The sequence below is a fragment of the Oryzias latipes genome, chromosome 16 (genome assembly GCF_002234675.1).
Source record: "Oryzias latipes chromosome 16, ASM223467v1".
NCBI lineage: Eukaryota > Metazoa > Chordata > Actinopteri > Beloniformes > Adrianichthyidae > Oryzias > Oryzias latipes.
This window is the reverse complement of record NC_019874.2, coordinates 24,777,187-24,798,371: the sequence shown is the minus strand read 5'-3', so window position 1 is coordinate 24,798,371 and position 21,185 is coordinate 24,777,187. Positions and strand designations below refer to the sequence as shown.

The window sequence follows — 21,185 nt, the reverse complement described above, 5'->3', positions numbered from 1 at the left end:
GGCGCTATAGAGCTCGTCCAAGATTGTCATATCCATGGGTTCAGAATAGAAGCTTCATCATATCCATTGAATTTCAGTGAGATTGGACAAGGAATGTGCACGTGAGAGCAACTTTTGTGTGCATAGCGAGATGCCCAACTTTGCCGCTCTGTCACGACCACACCCCCGCATTGAAAGTTATGGTTTTTTGTCAGAGTAAACTTCAATGGCTTTTCAACAGGTGGACGTCATTTTCAGGTGTGTCGGCTCATCCTACTCGGAGTAGTGATGCTCCAAGTAAAACATGTCATTTCCTCTTGCCAGCAGGTGGCGCTACACTTTTTCCAGATTTTTTCACTGCAGATGTGTTCAGAGTCAGACTACAATCATGCATATCAATTTTGGATCAGATTGGATTTTGCATGGCTGAGTAATGGCCATTTTTCTTTTCATGGCGTGTTTTCGAAACGACCTCCAATTTTGACGCGCCGCCATGGTCACAAACATCCATAAAAACTTAAAAGCTTCGCAATTTAACATCGGACATGTGTCTAGTTTACACAACCAAAGTTTGAAGTCATTACTCCAAAATCTCTAGGAGGAGTTCGTTCTAGAGCGAGGCCTGCAAATGTCCAAAATGAAGCAAAAATGACATATTGACCTCAATATATCAGACTTCCTGTGCGAGTGACAGGTGGGTCCTTTCAGACTTTTTTGTAAGTCTCCATCTGAAGAACATGCCCTGTAAAAATCAAGCTTGTACGTTAAAGCGTATGCGGGGCGTCGGGACAAAAGTCACTGTAGGTGGCGCTATCGAGCCGTTTTTGTGCGCCCATGCCAATCTCCTATAAAATACGAAATTTTTCGCGACTCCTGATGTGTGTGCCAAATTTGGTGAGTTTTGGGGTATGTTAAAGGCCTCAAAAAGGCGACTCTTCCGGTAGAATAATAATAATAATAATAATAATAATAAACATTCGAATTACAATAGGGTCCTTGCACTCCGTGCTCGGGCCCTAATAATAATAAACATTCGAATTACAATAGGGTCCTTGCACTCCGTGCTCGGGCCCTAATAATAAACCTAACAGATACAATAGGGTCCTTGCACTCCGTGCTCGGGCCCTAATGATTCGGAAATGTTCCCCCTGACTGACAAAGAAACAGGAAAATTGAACATTTTTTTTAAAATTGGCTTTTGTATCGCACCCTGTGTGTTAAAGTGTAGAAAAATAACACCAATTAAGCAGGAAGAAGTTTAACATCATTTAAAAACCCGGAAAGTTTTAAAACAAATTGACAAAATGCTAAGAAAGCCATGCATATGATGGTCAACTGGGTACAAGGTTTGGTGATTAACAAGGCAGGTGCTCACAGGGATATATATATATATATATATATATATATATATATATATATATATATATATATATGTGTGTGTACATATACATACATACATACAATCATGACAAAGACAGGCAAAACAAAAAATTCAAGTTAGACTAAAATAGAGTTTACCTAACACACACAATAGGCCCAAACATGAGGAAACCAAAGAAATCACAGTAAAAACTACTCACTGTGACACTGTTGTAACATCAAACTTTTTCATTTAAACATTTTGTTTGTAGTATACTTTTTTATTTGATATGGCTTCTTGCTTTGCCCTAAAGAGCTTTTCATTCTCTTTTGTTTTGCAGGTCATTGATCCTTATTCTTTAAACTTCCCTGGCATGGGTTTCACAATGAGTTACTCTCAAACAGTCAAAGGAAAATTATACCGTGTCATGTTCTTCCATCACAGTTCCTACCAAAAATTCTGATTAGGCCTGATTTCTACACACCTGCATCACATGTCGCTTCTCCCAGTGTTTACACCTCCTCTTTTATTTTTTTGTCTTGACGCTATCTGCTTCACCGTCTTTGTTAGTCTGTTTCACTGGTCTTTGTTAGATTACCTTCTCCTGTGGTGCCTTGAATTTTTTAAAGTTCATCTTTGTTTTATACCTGCCTGCCAGCAAGTCTGCATCTGTGACCTGCATTACACGGATCGGAATGAGAAAGGCAAATCAAAGCCTTTTTCACTTTCATAAAGATTTTGCTGGCTCTGTGCAGGTGGAGCACAAATAATTAATCATCAGAAGATAACGGTTTCTAATAAACTCTGTGGTTTCAAATTTAAAATCCAACTAAACATGAAAGAAAATCTCTGGAAACTTTCAAAGACAAGCGCAAGGAGTGACGCCTGAAACTTGTTGCCGAGCAAACATGCACAAATGTGATTATCTTTTGACCATGTCCACATGCTGAAACTGATGGAAGTGCTGGTATTAAAAGTTAGAAAAGGGACCAGTCTCAATTCGGATAAAGAAAAAATTAACATATTCAAACTGTTTGACAACTTTAAAAGCTTGAAGTACACAAACACTGACCCACAATAAAGAACCTTCACTCGTGGTGCAGAACTGAGGTTTTTTGACTAATAATACAGCTGAATTAGATCCTTTCAAAAAATGACCATTTTTTCTTTTTTTCCTCTTCTAATTTTAGATCTAGTTGCTTCTTCAGGGTTGTTTTAGTTTAAAAGTCTCAGTTTTCTGAATAAATAGCTTTTAAATCTCTTGAGTAGACAGAAAACAAGATAAACCTGTGGAAGAATACTAGCACTGCTCCACTGGGAAAGAATTTGCTAGGCGATGGTTCACATTCATGAGAGTCACAGAAGTGGAGAAAACTCAAAGTAGAAAGATGGTTTGAAGTTGTGATCATGTGACCTGGTGGTTTCCTCAGATTTAATTTTACAGCCAGTTTCAAATTCTACTGTCTATTATAGCCGAGTATGACAATAGGTAACCACAAACTTGTCAACCCATGGAGGACACAGAGTGAGAGATGCTAAAAATGCTCCCTAAACCTGTTGTAAAGCTTAAGATCTGTCACATGTCAATCAAAAGGCCCAATACTGAGCCCCTTTTAAGCCCAGTTTTAATGTCAAACATTAAAAAAGAATATTGGTTGAAAAACTTCCCTCAGTGTTTTCACGGATACTACATTTGACACAAAAGTGATCAATTTTATGGAACCCGACTTTGAAACCGAATGCAAATATTCAATTGACTCTTCCAGCAAAAGGCAAACCATTTTACTAAGCTTTTCCTCCTCATGTGTCGCCATCCTCTAAAAAGTCTCAGATTTGAGCCTTTGCTGAAGCAGCACACACAAATGCAATGAAAATTGTGTTTTTGTGGCATTATTTTCATGATGGAGGACATATTTAAAAAAAAAAAGACTAAAACTGTGTTTCTAATTTTTTTTTTTACTTTTTTCAAACTTGCCCTGTACAACAGCTGGGCAAATAGATGAGAGCTGAAGGCTTCTTGTGTTGGATATATTTTACTTTAACAACAGGGGTTATGAATCTTCTGACAAACCAGAGGTATGTCTGAACAAACCCCTTCTGTAATCGAGGCCAAACTTTATACATTTTAATAATATTTGAAAATCTTTTGTATTGGACCGGACGGAAAAGGAAAGAAGGGAAAAAGAGAGAAGGATGTTAGAGAGGGGGGGATAGGAGGATGATCATGGGGGGGGGGGGTAAAACCATGAAGCAGCATAAAGCAACAAGCTACTGGATGTTTATCATTATGGTAAGGTTCAGATGTAATACAAGTTTCTGAGTGTTTCTTTGTTCAAATCATGGTGAATCAGGAAAAAAAATGAAAATCTGTAGTTATGCACAAAATTCAGTCGGCAGATAACAAGCTCCCTGCTCTGCTCCGTTCTGATGCATCCACTTGTAGACACATAGATCCATGTACCTCTTTGTTTTCCTCGTCTGAGCTGGCATCTGGCTCATAACTGTACAGATGGATATCTCTGAAATTGCTTACCATTTTTGTTGCACGGGTATTGTTAGGTTGGGGTTGTGAGGGGATGTAAGCTACCAGGATAGAGTGTAAACAAAGAGATGATGGGAAGAGAGAGCAAGGCAAGGCAAGGCAAGGCAAGTTTATTTGTGTAGCACAATTCGTACACAAAGTAATTCAAGGTGCTTCACAAAACAGAAAAATGCATTAAAATCACAATACATCATAGAAATAATCAACGTAAAATTTACTTTAGAAAAAAAAATGAAAAAAAAAAATTTGAAAATTGATTTAAAAATAAAGGAAGGAAAGGAAAGAAAAGTGCAGATAGGACCTTTCAGTCATATACACGGCTGAACAGAAATGTTTTAAGTCTAGATTTGAACATGAGCACAGAAGAGGCCTGTCTTACGACATGGCATACTTCTTACAGTAAGGACCATACAGTTTTGGACAGAGACACATTCTTTCTCATTTTGTTTTTTGTACGTTACCACAGTGAATTTTAAATAAGCATAGAGGAACCTGTTCACAACAGCCAATCAAGTGAACAGCACTCTCCAGGAGGTAGGCGCATCAATATCCAAGTCTACCATAAAAAGAAGACTGCATGAAAGTGGATACAGAGGGTACACTGCAAAATGCAAGCTACTCATAAGCCTCAAGAATAGGAAGGCAGTTCTGGAAAAACATTCTTTGGACAGATGAAACCAAAATCAACCTCTACCAGAATGATGGCAAGAGAAAAGTATGGAGAAGGCGTGGAGAAGCTCATGATCCAAAGCACACTACATCAGCAGTAAAACACTGTGGAGGCAGTGTGATGGCCTGGGCGTGCATGGCTGCTAGTGGCACTGGGACACTAGTGTTTATTGATGCTGTGACACAGGACAGAAGCAGCCCAATGAATTCGGAGGTGTTCAGAGACATGCTGTCTGCGCAGATACAGGTGAATGCAGCCAAACTGATTGGGCGGCGTTTCATAATACAGATGGACAATGACCCAAAACATACAGCCAAAGCAACTCAGAAGTTTATTAAAGCAAAGAAGTGGAATATTCTTGAATGACTAAGTCAGTCACCTGATCTTAACCCAATTGAGCAGCATTTCACTTGTTGAAGACTAAACTTCAGACAGAAAGGTCCACAAACAAACAGCAACTGAAAGCTGCTGCAGTAAAGGCCTGGCAGAGCATTCAGAAGGAGAAAACCCAGCATCTGGTGATGTTCATGAGTTCAAGACTTCAGGCTGTCATTGCCAACAAAGGGTTTTCAACCAAATAATAGTAATGACCATTTTGTTTTCAGGTATTGCATAGTCCGATTACTTACGAGCCCTGGTAGCCCTTATTGTGTTTACAAAATGCTTTAATTTTCACATTTTTATGCAATTTATTTGTTCAACCCATGGAATAAAAGCTGAAAGTTTGCACTTAAATGGGATCTGAGTTGTTTTATTTAAAATTCACTGTGGCAATGTACAGAAACAAAATGAGAAGGAATGTGTGTGTTATATGGTCCTGATTGTAACACAGAACTGAACTTCTAATGAACTTGTGCAGCTCTGCAGAAACTATGTTTTAGAAAACAAAGACATTTTTGATTTTGCCTAAAAAATGCATAATCCTAAATAAAAATCCACTGGGAATGTTTTTACAACAGATCCAAAGATGATTGGAGTGGGACTTTGAGAAAAACAAATATTAACATTTTGGATAAAAAAGAAATTTTACTCAGAAGTTTATATGTTTATATGAGATTAATTGAGTATCTACATCAGTAGGATTGTGAATAAAAATTGGGATTAACTCAAAATAGTACCACTCTGCTGTGTTTGAGATTATAAAGGAACTTGTCACTCGGCATGCTTTTACTGTATAATGGCCCAGTGGGGGGGGGGGAAGTTTACCACGCTTTGGGTGCTCATACAATGAGTCTTAAGAGAATTTATTCAGTTTTGGTTTTTGATCTTCTATGGAATTAATTGAAGATAATTTAAAATTTTTAAACATCCTTAAACAATTTTGAAAATAGCCACAAATCCTTAAGTCAACATCAAATTCTAAGGTGTAAAAGTGAAATATCCTATACATCCTGACCACATATTTTAGGCAAACGAAGCGCAGATCCAACTCCAGAAAGGCTTTCAGAGTAAGACCTGGTAGAAAAAGTGGAATAAACTGCCTGGAAAAGAGGTTAAGAAGTGATTTCAAACGAGTGAGAAGCACTATGGTTTGATAGGCTTCCTGTGTCTTTCAGCTCAAATAACATGCATTTCAAACCTTGCTGTTTCCAATGAAAGCGTGTCAGCCCGTCCATCCTTCTTTGTTTCACCCTAAAATCAGACCTCTTAGCACGACTGTAGTTATTGTGATGGAAGTGGAAAGGAGGAGATCGAAAATCAAGTGGCGTGAGGATTCAGTCAGGCTCACAGAGCTGCCACAGAAAGAGATCACTGTTTGACTGTAGGGAAAGTTGGAATTCTGGGTCCTTCATACGACCCCCCCTTCTCCCATTTACTCTCTTTCCCCCTCCCCTCTAAGGTGCAATCCAACTATCTCTGGTGGTCAGGAGTCAGGCTCCTTCAAAAGCTGTAAGTGGTTGATGGAGCTGTATTTTAAGTCCATTGTAGGAGTGCCAGAGGCCGGCAATGCTCTGATATTATCTCCCATCAAAGTGTGTGTGTGTGTGTGGGGGGGGGGGGGGGTGCAGCATGGGTCCGCAGATCTCAGGGGATGGACAATCAGAGTGCTGACACATTGCATCATACATTTTGGAAGAGTTCTCCAAGTCCATGAAACTATGTCAAATAACTGAACTGCTCACTGCTTCTTACACTGCATTGTTAAAGCTCCCTGTTTTCTTATGTAATTCCAGCTTCACTCTCTGTACAGTATCTCCCTTAAATTACCCTTCTATTTATGCAATGCTCAGTCTAGCGCTCAGCTGTCATGTATCCTCCTTTTCCTTTGTAATCCCCTGGATCTGCTTTGTGTGATTCCTCCGGAGTTCGTGTTGCGATTTTATCTATTTTTTCACCTGCCGTCACAACACCTCCTCCTCTCCTGGCAAAGTTGGGCACTCTGGCTAGAAAAAAACAGAGATGTCAGATGAGGGCTACATTTATTAAACTAATGGAGTGAGTGAACAACATTGCAGCCCCCTCCTCATCCCATCACCCAGTGCCTGGCTGTCTGTACACTCTCTCTGGGGTGGCACCAGCAGCCGTTGCCACGGTTGTCGTGCACTGCTCAGCTTGTGCCACAGCAGCTGCAAATAATCGTCTCCAGCTCAGTAGCCGCACTAATAATCCTCCAGTATAATCTTCAATTAGAAGCGTGGCGCTAATCTCTGACAGGAATAATCGTGCCGTTTAAAGTGGACTTTATCTTTTTTTTTTTCCATAGAGCCACTGTTTGTGTTTGTCTCAAAACACTTTCAGAAACTGTTAGGGGGCTAAAGGTCGACATTATGGTGTGTGTGGCATTTCCTTTTTACTTTACTTTTTTTTTTAAATGATGGAAGCTTTATAAATGGGGAAACTTAGAAGCAGTTTAAAGCTGGATGTTCTTGTTAGTGGTGAGATTATATATATAACATTGAGCTCCACAGTCTGACATATTTAATGGGCTAAACTGGAGGGGGGCGAGTCATAATGGTTTGGGAGGCTGTGAGACAGCTGGCTGCTGAGGTTTGCAGAGAGGAGAGTCCACAAATTCAGTTTTTTTCCATCAAGCCAAAAACTCCCCCGGTATCTGATCCCTGCCTGTCCTCTAGACTCTCACCCTTAACAGATTTTTTCATTGTTCATCGCCCAAGGAAAAAAAAAAGAAAAAAAAAAAAAAGAGTGAAATGTGAGTCTGACAAATTTGGTTTTGGCTGCACTTGGGAGTTTGCTAATAACATAGCATTCACATGTTCTTCTCACTATGTAATACAGTGAATTACACCCTTGTCCCCTGATGCTGTAAAGGTAATGGTGTCATTTATGTTGAAATGTGTATAAATGAAACACCAACTTACCGATGACTTCTGGAGCACACCGGCAATAGGCAGAAGCTACAAAATAATTCACAGTCTGGACTGCAAATTAAAATGACTGATTTCAGCCCCTTATGTCAATAACACAAAGAGTAATTTTTGCTTTTTGATTTTGTCTTGGGCAATACTTCTAATTGACCGTATCAAGGTCATTATGTTGGTCAAACTCCATTTGGTCATATCTCAAGTGATAAAAAATAAATATGCGACCTAGTCACATTACAATTGATAATAATGACCTTTGATTTGCCATTTAATGTAACAGATGGCCTGGTGAGTGAAGGGGAGTTCCTGGACATCACAGAGATCAAGCGGCAGCAGGACGAGGAATATGAATGCATCACCAACAATGGCGTGGCTCCACCTGACCAGCGCAAGGTCAAAGTCACGGTCAACTGTAAGTACTGTCCCTGATTGTGTCCCTGTGCAGGACACGATTGCCCAGTGGTCATAACTCAGCTGAACCTCTTGTACATAATTATGTGTTTATAATATATGTACATTCTTAACGTGCATTATTATGTATGCATGTTAATTTATTTCTTTGCAAGCGCTTTTCTACTTTTTTTGTAACCCACTCAGTCCAGGTGTATGCTAATAAGTCAGTTTATTTATTATTTATGTCGTCAGACCCTCCCATGATCACAGATACAAAGAACATGCCGGCTCATTTGGGAAAAACGGCAATCCTGCGTTGTGAAGCAGAGGCAGTCCCACCAGCCTTCTTTGAATGGTTCAGAGATGACCACAGGTGAGATCGCCAACACCGCCACTGCTGATCTGAGAGTTCTTTCAAAAAACTCTGATAGCTCAAACTTCAACTGGTTTAACCGACAACGTGTGTTCAAAGGCTGCGCATTTTGTTTGAAGAGTGGGAAAACAATCTTTAAAACTTGTGCAGCTATGCGTGAAAACAAGAGTTTCGAATGTGGAAGCCCAAAACACGTCAACATAGACTTTTCATTGAAAGCGGTCACGTTACACGGGCTCCCGAGGCCGGTGTTAATGTAGAATCAGTCCAATTAGTTGTCACACACCTTGGCGTGTGAGATATATTTTCCATATTTGACCCATGCCCTGGGGGAACAGCTGGAGGCACAGCCGTGCTTGGGAACCATTTGGTGGTTTAACCGCACCACCCCAAGTCCAAACCCTTAATGCTGAGTGCCCAACAAGGGAGACATTAGGTCCCAGCTTTAAAGTATTTGGTATGGCCCCCTGTCGATTTGATATCACCTTCAAGTCTCAGGATAGACACTCCACCACAAGGCCACTGTGTTTGTTTGTTTGTTTTTTCTCTAAGGAGGTTAAATAAATGAAATACGTTCTCATAGTTTGCATGGTGACTGGTTTTATCATTATTACTTATGGGTTTTTTTATAAAAAAAGAAAAAAAAAATTCCCAAAGTTTTTGCTTATTATTTAATAGTTTGAGCTTTAAAAGTAAGACAAATGTGTATTAAGTAACTTGAAAGGTATCTCAAAACTAAAATACCTCACACTTATTTTGACTAACTTTGAAAAGAATTAAGCTAAGATTTGCTGCAATCAAAAAGGGGGAAAAATAAATATGGCTGCTGATGTCAATTTTACCTTAGATTTTATAGACAACGAGTCTATTGTTATATAAATATGTGCACAATGTAGACTTGCTCTATTTTTCGTTTTGCGTCCCAAAAGTAACTGCTCCCCTATCATTTATAAATGGTCCAAAAGCATTTAAATGGGTCAGGATGACTTGGCATCAGTAAAAAAAGACAGATATTTCTAAATGAGGTTTTGTCTGCGAGGCAGCAAACTATAACAGGCCCCAAAAGGACTTTTTTTTTCTTACAGTGGGAATTGGTTGTTAGTAGCAGGTAAGTGAATATCTACGGGACTCCTTGTTGCAGGATTGTCGCAAGAGAGAAAATAAAATAAGTTCTATTTTAAACAAGAGTAAGAGTATTTATTTGTTTATTTTTGCTTGACTTGTGTTACATTCTGCTTTTGTCCTTTATTCACATTCCTGCCATTTAGGCCAGTGGAGAATGACAACACCTTGAGGATCAAACACGAGGATAAGCGCTCGCTGCTGATGTTCATCAATGTGACGGAGAAACATTTTGGCAACTACACTTGCTATGCCAGAAATCGGCTGGGCGACTCCAGCGCCAGTATGCTGCTCTTTCGTAAGTTAACACACAACTCAGTGGAACTGTATGCTGACTAAATTTAACAAGGGAGCTTCAATTTAATCCTGTGTCACGATGAAGGTACAAAAGATTGGTGTCTGCCCTCAGAAAAGATCCGTGGTGTCACTGTTTTACCAAGTCGCCCCATCGGTTTGTGCTCTGCACACTGCACAGCATTTCCTCCATGTTCGCTCTCTCTCCGTCTTTCTATTTTCTTTATTCTCCACCCCATTAAAGCTTTGCTCGCCTTCATTACAGCCTTTTCACTTCTGTGCGTTTCACACTGTTACCTTCCATCTGCCGTCCATACACAACCAATGCCCACACACTCAAAACACACACTCTGCTCTGTCCTGTTACCCAAGAAGTTGTCATTTCTCTCAGAGCCCAATTCACATTAACCGTCCCCAATGAGCGAGTTCCTACCCATCCATTTTCCATCACCCGCACCCCCCTTCACCCTTTAGTGCATTTGGCATTACCATCTTAAGTGAGTCCTTCATCTATCCCCTTTTATTCCTTTTGCCATTATCTCAGCCAGTCTTTCTTCAATGAATCACTCGTCTATCAGACGTCTTCCTGCTTTCTTTCTCACCATATCAACTTTGGCAGACTCTTTTAGCTGCCCTTCTCTCTTGTCTTTCGCTTCTCTTATCATTACAATACAATGAAGTCTTTCCTTCTCTTCACCTGATACATAGAAAATTGAATCATGAGATATTCTTGTGGTGTACTGTCTGAGTCCTGAGTTTATTTACCTTTTTATTTTTAACCTATGTGTTTACAATTGAAGAGGTGACTCGTGTTGCATTGGTGCAATAATAGTTTGCCAGTTAATAAAAATAAAAACAAGTTCAAAACATAGGTTCAAGCACGAGCAGCTAAAACCAAGATTAATCAAACAAAAAACAGGAATTGTCTCAAGGTGCAACAACTTAATCGATGAATCAATTTCTATTCCTAGGATCCACCCAGATCAATCAGTCCAAGACAAGTTATCAAATGATCTATGTCGTTATAAAATCATTTATAATCAGTATTAGAAAATACAATATGGATTGAAGCATTGTAGCTTTATTTCACTGTAACGTAAAAAACAACCAAGAGACATTACAGCAGACAACACGTGATGGCAGCAAAAAATTATCAGTTCCAGTCCACTGAGTAAAAAGACTTTGAATTTGGCAAAGACATGTGACCCATACAGTATGGTAGAATGTTCTAATAATGTTCCCCTTTGTATTATTTTGATGTGGAAAATTAATTGTGGGCAACAACAGTGAACTTTATGAAACTAAAATGTGAATATATTTGCCACTGATTCTTGTTTACTTGTTTGTTTGTACACATATTTAATGTAGACGTCATTATCTTGCAAGAAATACAAGGAATTTGGAAAACTTCACCTGCACTGTTCAGTACGCAGGTATTTATCTCTGAGTGACACCGGCTGAAATTTTGGCTAAAGATGGATCCAGGATCCATTTTAAATGAATCAATATTGAATATTAGCTGTATTGTCAAAGTCAAGTTATGATATGAATTGAATTCTTAAAAAGAATAATTATACCCCTACATCTGTCTGAAGATGGCCTGTTTTATGATTTGCCAGAATCCTAAAAAAGTGTATCCCAATGCTGTTTTTTTTCCCTCTTTTTTTCTTTTTCTGTTTATTTACTGAAAAAATTAGCATTTATAAAAAGGTGAAGCAAGGTTCTTGTTTTAAAGTTTAGCATATAATTCTCCTTTGAAGAAAAGGTTTATTCTTGAAAGTCTCTGAATTGAGAATCCAAGTCACATATTTGAGGTAATTTGTATGCTTAATGCTGGTTAGCCTATACAGTAACCTAATGAGTTACCATGCCAACAACAAGAGTCTCAGCTATGTTAAACACTATATGAGTGCCACCAGCATAGGGTCATTATACACAGAGAATTTCTATTTAATATTAGACTCCTTCTGTTACTTATTTCCATACCTTAAATTTGTTTTTCAAAGGATTAATGTGTTTAGTTAACCCTCCAGCCGTTTTGTGTTTTAGTCTCTTACCTGTATACATCTGCATGCAGTCCTCAGCTCTTAGAGCCACTTTAAATAGACTCCACAATTATGGGGGGGGGTAACAATTTATAATTCATGATTTTATACCAGCAAACATTATGTTGGCTAAAGGCTGCCGAGGTTTGAGCGGCTAGGAAAGAGGTCTAAAAGGAAGACCAAAGAGCAAGTTCGTGGATGTAGTGACGGAGAACAGGGAACATGAGGGTGTTTGGTGAGGATCAGAAGAATACAGACAATAGAGTTAGATAGGGGTGATGATTTGCTGCGGCAGCTCCTAATAGGACCACCCGAAAGGCTAAGAGGGCGATCTCTACAAACATGAAAAATAACATTGTGAGTCTGGTTTTCTTCAATACCAATGTTCACTAAAACTGGGGGGGGTAATTATTTGTAAGAAATTATTTTGATGAATCAATTGTTTTTCTGAAAATCATAGGTGAGAGTTTTTTTCTTCCTTATCAGCCTGGGTTTGGTTCCCATCCTAAGACCTGAATGCTTAAGCACAGAAGACAAGGTTTCAGCACTTACAAAGGCCTGCACACCAACTTATGATCAAATCAAGGACAAATGACTAGCAGTAACCAGTAAGCTTACACTTTAAACCCCTATTAACTAAAATCAAAGTTTACTTCAAATAGACTATTTTCTTTCACTTTGGATAAACACATTTTTTTCTACACATGTGAAACTATATTTGCTTCATAAATAGTTAATTCAGTGAATTTAAATTAATTCCTGTCTGCAACATTCATTTTATTAATTTATAGCCAAACACAGCAACAAGCCCTGTGACTAATACGGTGCCATGGAACAGGAGGAATTTAGGAATGGAGGTGTAGTTCTACACATTAATCCAGGTTGCATGTTATCATGTTCTGGTGTCTCGACTGGAGCATTAGTAACTTAACGGCATTAGTTTTTAATGTGTGTCAAAATTTATGCTTTTTAATGAGTATAAAGAACAACCCTGAATATAATAAGCTTTTTGTGCCTCGGTTACACAAGACAGAACACATTCAGGTTACTTGAATCGTTAAATATTACTTCCAAATAATTTGTGTTAAAAACAGACTATGTTAAGTAAAATTTATGACTTTATGACAGGTTTTGCTCAAGGGAAGTAGCACAGTGAATAGTTTTTTTTTGTTTTTTTAAATTGACTTGAACCATCTGTAGGCTTATTGGTCTGATGGTTTAAATGGCTAATTATCCAACCTAAATGTGGACATGTATTTGCTTTTATATAGCAGCCTAGGATGCTATTTTAATGAGAAAAATAATTTATCATAATGGAAAAATGAAAACATTAAACAAAAATATTGAACACAAAAAAAATAATTTAATTGACCATTTCTTAGGGGAAAAAATGCAAATACAACAGTTTGAAACTGCAATTGCACAGCTTTTGAATAAAACAGTAAATTGCCATTTCAAAACACAACTGAGCTTTTGCCAAGACTCATCGTGTGGCTGACATCTTATTTAAAATTAAATTTATATGATATAAAGGAAGCCAACAGTAAAAGGAAAACCAATAAGATATGTATTGACCACAAATCACATCATGACCTGCCAAAATGAGAGCAGGGAAATCTGTCAGCAGCATAGAGAAATTCCTGAACTTAAATACACTTGGGTCAAATTACCAGAAAACAGAAACAGCTGGTTGATTGGAAACTTTCACCTGGTGTGTTGTGACTGAGTGGGCACACAACCCTCAACTTTAACACAAAGCTTGATTAAAACCAACAAAATGAAGCAAAAAAGCTCCAATGATATCAATTATTTAAAGGCTTTAAATGATCACATTATATGTTTTTATATTTATAAGAAAAACACTTTAATGCCACAGTCTGCCATACAGTTCTATAGTGCATATGGTAAAAACTATGATCAAAAACACTTTTTTACGGTTTACAAGACATACCTAAAGAGATGTATTTTTCAAAAAGGATCTAATATTTATTCATATTTATTAGGTAAACAGTTAGCTGGGGGATTAAGGTAAGGTCAGTCTTTTCATTGATTCACCTGAAAAACTAAGTCAGGTTAAACATTTAAGTGAGAAAAATTCATGTTTGCAACGTCTTTAGAAAAATTGAGTATTTCATTGAGCAGTATACAAACCAAATATAAATATAGATCGTCAAAAAGGAAAAAAAACCTGGAGAATAAAATCATACGGTCAGCTGTGTGAACATACAGGCATTACATTATTCACTCTCAAATTGGCATTTGCGCAAATAATTGATAAAAAATTATATTTATAGCAAATAAAATAGAATAGAATGCTTTATTTTCAATTATCAAGGAGCACAACTAAATTTAAGGCTGCCATCATGTCAATGTGCACAAGTAATCATAAGAATAGGACAATTATAAAAGCATTACAAATCCAGTAAAATGTCTATACAGATGTCAAGGCCTTTGACATGCTTATTAAGGAGGCGGATGGACCATGGGTAATAAATTTGAGTCAGTTGGTCCTGTCTACATGGTATCTACGGTATATCTCCTCCCTGATGAAACGTATTATCCCATACATCTTTATTGAAAAACTGTTTTTTATGGGAATTTCTTTTGCTATAAATCTCTTTACAAGTTGCCTGTAGTGGACACATGTATTTTAATGTATTAACATCCAAAATTATTAATGATGTGAAGTATGTTATTTAAATCTATATTAAGTTAGTTAGTCATTGCCAATTTATTTGTCTTTCTTTGGAAGTCCCACAGTATAGGTTGGTTACTTTAACTACTGTTGGTAGGTAGTTGAGGATCTCAACCTTGGGTCTTCCAGCCTATACTTGGCACAAATGTTTATGTACAATATGTCTGTCACTTGGTTATAGTGTTCCACACTTGCCTTGCCTACTAAAATCTTATCTTACATTCTGTTGTTATGTGGTGGATTTTCCCAGGGGTGTCTCTGCACAGCCAGCAGCTGGAGTCCTGGCTGCTGTGGTAGATTCTAGCCTGATCTTGTATTTAAAGCCTTCTCCTGTACTACCATTAGTACCTCTGAGCTGTCTTTGAGTTTAGAGTTAATCAGACAATGGTGGGATCTTCCCTTGTTTTTGTTGACGAAACTTGTTTCGTCTTGGATAATTGACTACCCTCTTTCTACTAAGAGTGTGTCAAGGTGCTGGATTTGGAGTGAAATCCTCCATGCATTGTAAGGATTTATCTTGTTTTAGTTTTAGTGGCCTTAATCTCTTGGTCATCTTACTATGTTACCGAGTATTTGATGACACGCAGGGCAGAAGTTTCAGCAGCTCGGACGACAAGCAGGGTAGAGGTCTCAGCAGCCCGGACTTTGTTCTTAATATTTAGCTGAACTTTGAGGACTTGCCTTACTCTGTGTGGTGGTTTGGTGGTCTCTGCTTTCCTTGTAACCTAGTTATGGTACCAAGGTACTTGTAGCTGTCCTTGACATTGATTGTGTTACCTCCTGGTATGTGCTGAACAGTGTCACACACTGTAGTAGGCTAGCATCTGAACGTTAACCTCCATCGCTGTTGATTCACACCTCACACGCCCATCTCTTACACTGTTCCTTCCAATCTCTTTCTGGGCCAAACTTATGTATTGAGCCATGTGCCTGCTCATCTTAGCTGCTTTGCTGTCTGGTAGGAGCTTCCATGTTGTGGGGGCTACTGATTGAGTGGTAGTTGTATGGTGCTGTTACCATTTTTGGGTACATTGAATCAGGATGATGGGTCTTTTAGCCATTCAATAGGTCCTATTCACCAGCAGCTAGTTCAGTTGTGTATCTCGCAAAACTCATTCACAATTGCATACGATTTTTGTAATAATTGTGGATAAACTACACTAAATACGTGTAAACTGCAAAAGTCTCAACCAAACCAAAACCCTTGACGGAGATCTGCGCACATTTCCAAGTGACAAAGCAAGAAACACTTTTGAAATACGTATATCACGCGTGTATCAAGAAAGACCGAAATTTCATAGGTGGAAAATGCACAAAATGAGCGTAATGGCTGTATGACAAGGTCTCTAAGGTCATCCTAAGGAAGTATTTGACCCAGGAGGAATCCATTTCATTTCCAAATCAAAGTGCAGTTTAAACTAAAAATACATTTTAGACCCATGTCATTTCACCAGGTATGTTACAAGCAAGCCAGTTCCTTTATTCAACAAGAAAAAAAAATCACTGAGGTTTAAAAACCTGCAAAGAGCTTCCATGCATAAAATCAATGTTTTATTGTTGTTTTGAGATACATATTGGTAAATATTTGTGTTGTTATCTTGACATTGTCTTTTGACAGGAGGCCATCTTGGACTAGGGATGGATAACAAAACTAATAGCCAAGTTGTACCAGTACCAACATATACAGCACTGGATTAAATCCAAACAGTATCCATCCCTATCTGGGACTATCAGGGGCAGTTGTTTTCTCCAACCACATGGCGGCATTTTCCAGTCTTTCCGTTTGCTGGTCATAAACCCGGGTTAATGGAAGGGTTGGATTAGTAAAGGCATTTACAAAGCCAAATCACACATGGAAATAATGGGATGACGAATTGTGGCAGCCACTAAAGGGAGTAGCCGAAAGTAAAAACAAACTTGAGAAACAGGTGTAACCCATGACTAACGGCTAACAAGCTTCTGAGACAACAGTACATGGGTCCATGTTGTTATGTTGAGTCTGCGAACGAATAATGATGACTGCTTGATATGTATTGTACCAGTGGGTTCTGTATGGTTTCACCTTTGAATTTATTTAATTTTCATCTGCTGTTTTTTCTTTTTTTTTGCTTCTGCACAGGACCGGGATCCCTGCAGGGGCGAGGGACTGCTCTACATGCAGGGATGAGTGTCAGCGTGTGTGCTTGGGTTTCCATGTCTGCTGTTCTACTGCTGAAGGTGTGATGATGCCACTCCATTTGGAATCGTCCTCAACGCCCCCAATAGCCCCACTTCTCCCTCCGCTCCCTCGTTCCCTCTCTATCGAAGGAAAACGGAAATTAAATTCTTTAATTACGAACCCATCACTGTGAACGAAAAGAATATGCATTATTCCAGGAGCCATTGAATCACTGCATCAAACACTCCCCTCCCCCACTCCAAGCCTTCCCTAAATCCTCAATTTAATTTTGAGGTCATCTGATTGTCAACATAATTTTCCCTGTTCTCTCTCTATCAATTTTTTTCTTTTTGTCTCCCAGAATGCCTTGCACATTTGTCTGACTCGGTACTGCCCCCTCACCTTGTTTTCCCTGTTTTGGGCCGAGGTTAACAGAGTATATTACTGAAGGTGGAGCTGACCAGTGATAATATAGATAATCCAACAAAGAGTTGGTTATTTACGCTCACACTACAAGGACTGCTGACTGACCTACAATGTTTGCCTTATGAAAATGAAACCACTTATTCGGTTATTTATAGTAATGATGGGTATAATATGGTATGAGCAGTCATATGACCTTTTAAAAGTTGTCCAAATGGTGATCACGTGTCACCCCTCAAGCACACAAACAAACATAGACATGTGCTTTTTTTCTATTATTTCTTTTAACTGTGTAGCAGTAAAGCTGCTATGGATGATGTCAAAATGTATTTAAAAAAAAAGGTGGGTGGTGATGGCGTCAGTCTTAACTGCCCCTTTATGTAATTTAGGGGGTTATACTAAAGTTTCGCATGCAGACTCCCTCACTACCCAAACCTGTCCATCCCCCCATCCTCCCCTCTGTTTGAAGTGCTCCGTCTGGTCTCACCTTTGCATCATCGTGGTGTTTTCTGCTGTGTGTCACTCCCCCCTCACCTTCCCTTCTCTTTCCTCCCCTATCCCGCAGTGTAAATATATGCAGTACAGAGGCTGATCTGGCAACCATAAGTTGCCCTCGCACCAATCAGGCACCTCCAGGAAGCCTCGGCTTCGCTGCAGCCTTGTGAAGCAGCAAAGAGACATAATTTACTTTGTTTCAAAGCTGCAGCTCCATCCTCTTTGTCACTTGTTGATAGCATGTACTGGTTAGAGATGTTCCCGTTGTGAGTCCATACCCTCCCCTCCCTCTGTCCCTTCCCGGCACTGTGTCTGTTCTACTCTGCAAGGTTACCTGCTTTTACTTTTTTGGTGTTAATAATAATACTGATGATGATGATGTTAATGAGTATTTGAATAACTATGAATAGTAAATCCATGTGAGAAAAAAATCAAGATCTGATGGTGAAGAGTCATGCGTGGGTGGGGGGGGGGGGGGGGGTTAATAGAGCTTTTTTTGTAACCTATTCACACCATTGAACAACTTCAGTGAAAAAAGAAAAAAATCAAAAAAAGGTGTAAAGTTTTCAAAGTGATGTGCTCTATTTTGCCATGACAAGCTTTTTAAAAACACATCAGAAACTTTCCTGAGGGGTCATTTCATGTAAGTCCGGAAGCGGCGACTGGTGGTATAATTTATAATTTGTAACAATTTCTGTATTTGATTCTCTGTGTCAAGCTGTTAACTGCATCAAACACACATTCGCAACACATTTGTCCACTTGTCATTAAGTGTCCACTTGGACCAGCGAGATGAATGATTTAAATCCATGTCACTTTTTGGTCGTGGCTGTAAGTCAGTTCTTTCCCTGCCAGAATGCTGGCAGATAAAGATGTAATTAGCTGTTACCTGTGGCTGGCTAAGAGGAGAAGCCTAAGCTCCACCTGTCCTTCCTCCCATCCAGTTATGGCTACCATAAATCAAGCTCAATCCAGTCAGTGACAGGAATCCTCTTCAAGGACAACCTTGCCTTGATGCACCAGTCCTCCCTCCTGTGTATACCTGTGACATGCAGGCATGAGCACTCCAAACCCCCATGGCACAATTATCCACTTCCCCTGCACAACAGAAACAGAAGAAGGCCTGTATTTCAACTCGGTGGCAGTGCTCTGTTCAGCAACTTTATGCAAATTTGCCATTGTCAGCCAGCATGGGGAGTTCACCTCGGCTGATTCCTGATTCCTGACTCCTGCGATGTTCTGAGAAAATTGCTTAACATTAAATCAAATGTCTTAATTGTCTTATGTTCTTTTGAATTTTCTTTCGAGGCAGCAATAACCCTTGAGTCTAATGTGCGAGAGATTTCAGTCATGGTTAAAGCTGTGGTGTAATATTTAAAATAATCTGCCATTAACAAGCTCTATCAAATTAGTCTATTGTTGTACTTTTATTGTGTACAGTCCTCTGAAATGATTGTGACGCTCTCTTTAAATGGCCCTTCATTTGACACTTCATATTGTAACCACAAGGTCATGCTCTTTGCAGCAGATTTGGGTTGTGTGTGAACAAAGACACTGCATGAATTTTGTTGCTCCAAACCAACAATGGATTCATTTTTAAGCACAAGAGCAGGCTGATTTTTTTTTTTATTGTCTTTTTTTAAATATTATTTTTATTGTTCACATTCTGTTATAAGTCAGCACCTCACTGGGTTTTTGAGTGGAATATAGCATCTATGTGTACATAAATTGTACTTAGTGAAGAGAAAAAACAAAAAGAGAAGACAAATACAGACATATAAAACATGCCTTGTCTGTCAGCTTTGGTTTGAAAAAAGAAAGTCACTGTTTGTGTATGGATGGAATATAAAAAAATAATATGTTGTGTTGAGGTTTGCAAGTATAACAGGGGAAAGTGTAATAAAATAGAACTTTTCTAAAGAGAATCCAAGCTTTTGTGAATACTATCTAGATTTATTTTTAAAAGGGTTCATGGATCATGATGCATTTTAGTGCAGTCAAATTTAATACACTACCAAAATCTAATTAGTTTTTTTAAAATGCAAATTAATCAGTTATTTCAAAAGGGGCCCAAGTCCACAATTTTTCTAAATAGAGATGTTATATGTTCTATGGTCTTCAAGGGAAAAGCTATCTGATTGTGTGCAAAAAAGTCCCAAGTCCGTTGTAATGTTTCGACTATGCTTGACATTTAACCCTTGTGCTATCTTAGATGACCCCACCCTTGCATTGATGTGTTATTCCTACCATGACAAAGGTGGATAAAGGTGGAAAGATTTCATGTAATCCATGAACACCAGTGAAGATCACAAATCATTTAAGAAAAAAGGTTCAGAGCACTGTCTAGTGGGGTCTAGATGACCCAACTCCCAATGTTAAAGTGCCTAGTATAGCACAAGGGTTACAATACATTAAGTGCAAAATTCCTGGACTTGGGCCTCTCTTGCATGGGTTTTGCTTTATCCCATAGATGGCAGCACTAGTTATCCAATATAGCAGCGCCCCTGTGTAACCCTTGTGCTATCTTAGTCACTTTAACATTGGGAGTTGGGTCATCTAGACCCACTAGACAGTGCGCTGAACCTTTTTTCTTCAATGATTTGTGATCTTCACTGGTGTCCATGGATTACATGAAATCTTTCCACCTTTATCCACCTTTGTCATGGTAGGGAGAACACGGTAATGCAAGGGTGGGGTCATCTAAGGCTACGTTCACACTGCAGGCTGAAACGACCCAATTCTGATTTTTTTGCCCCTATGCGACCCAATTCCGATCTTTTCATGACAGTCTGAATGACACATATCCGATCTTTTCAAATGCGACCCAGGCCACTTGGGTTTGCCGTCCTGAATCCGAAACGTATCCGATCTTTTCAATTGCGACCGCCGTCTGACCGGCCAGGCCACCTAAATCTGAATCGTACGTCATCGATACGCAACAAACGTCATCATTCTGCGTTGAAATAGGCGGGAACGAGAACATAAACAGCAACCACGGCGGACGATGCTGCAGAGACCCGTCAGTGGAAGGGAAGCGATGTCCCCGATTGTATTAATATTTGGGGTGACAGCACTATTCAGGCCAAACTCCAGGGCTCTTATCGCAACCGGGCGGTTTTTGAAAAAAATTAACAGCTAAATGGCCGAGCGTGGTGTTGAACATTTTCTCGCGAGTACTTTTTTTTTCTTTCTCCCCTTCCTGACCGTGGTCAGAAGCGCGGGGGACCCAAGGCGGATCCTCCTCCTGACTGTTCTGACCCTTAGATTCTCCAGGATTCTCCGGAATGGGTTAATAAAGAGTCCATTGCATTTA

The 21,185-nt window shown here is 39.1% G+C and overlaps 1 protein-coding gene across 1 annotated transcript in view; it reads left to right on the top strand.

Annotated features, from left to right (window-relative positions):
• Positions 1-19,797, top strand: part of LOC101170460 (igLON family member 5) — a 144,975-nt gene extending 125,178 nt beyond the window's left edge. The window contains exons 5-8 of the mRNA XM_011485677.3: positions 8,155-8,286; positions 8,520-8,640; positions 9,909-10,060; positions 16,916-19,797. Coding sequence (XP_011483979.1) covers positions 8,155-8,286; positions 8,520-8,640; positions 9,909-10,060; positions 16,916-17,019 — 509 coding nt within the window. The 3' untranslated portion in view covers positions 17,020-19,797. The remainder of the gene's footprint in view (positions 1-8,154; positions 8,287-8,519; positions 8,641-9,908; positions 10,061-16,915) is intronic.
• Positions 19,798-21,185: the final 1,388 nt, after the last annotated feature.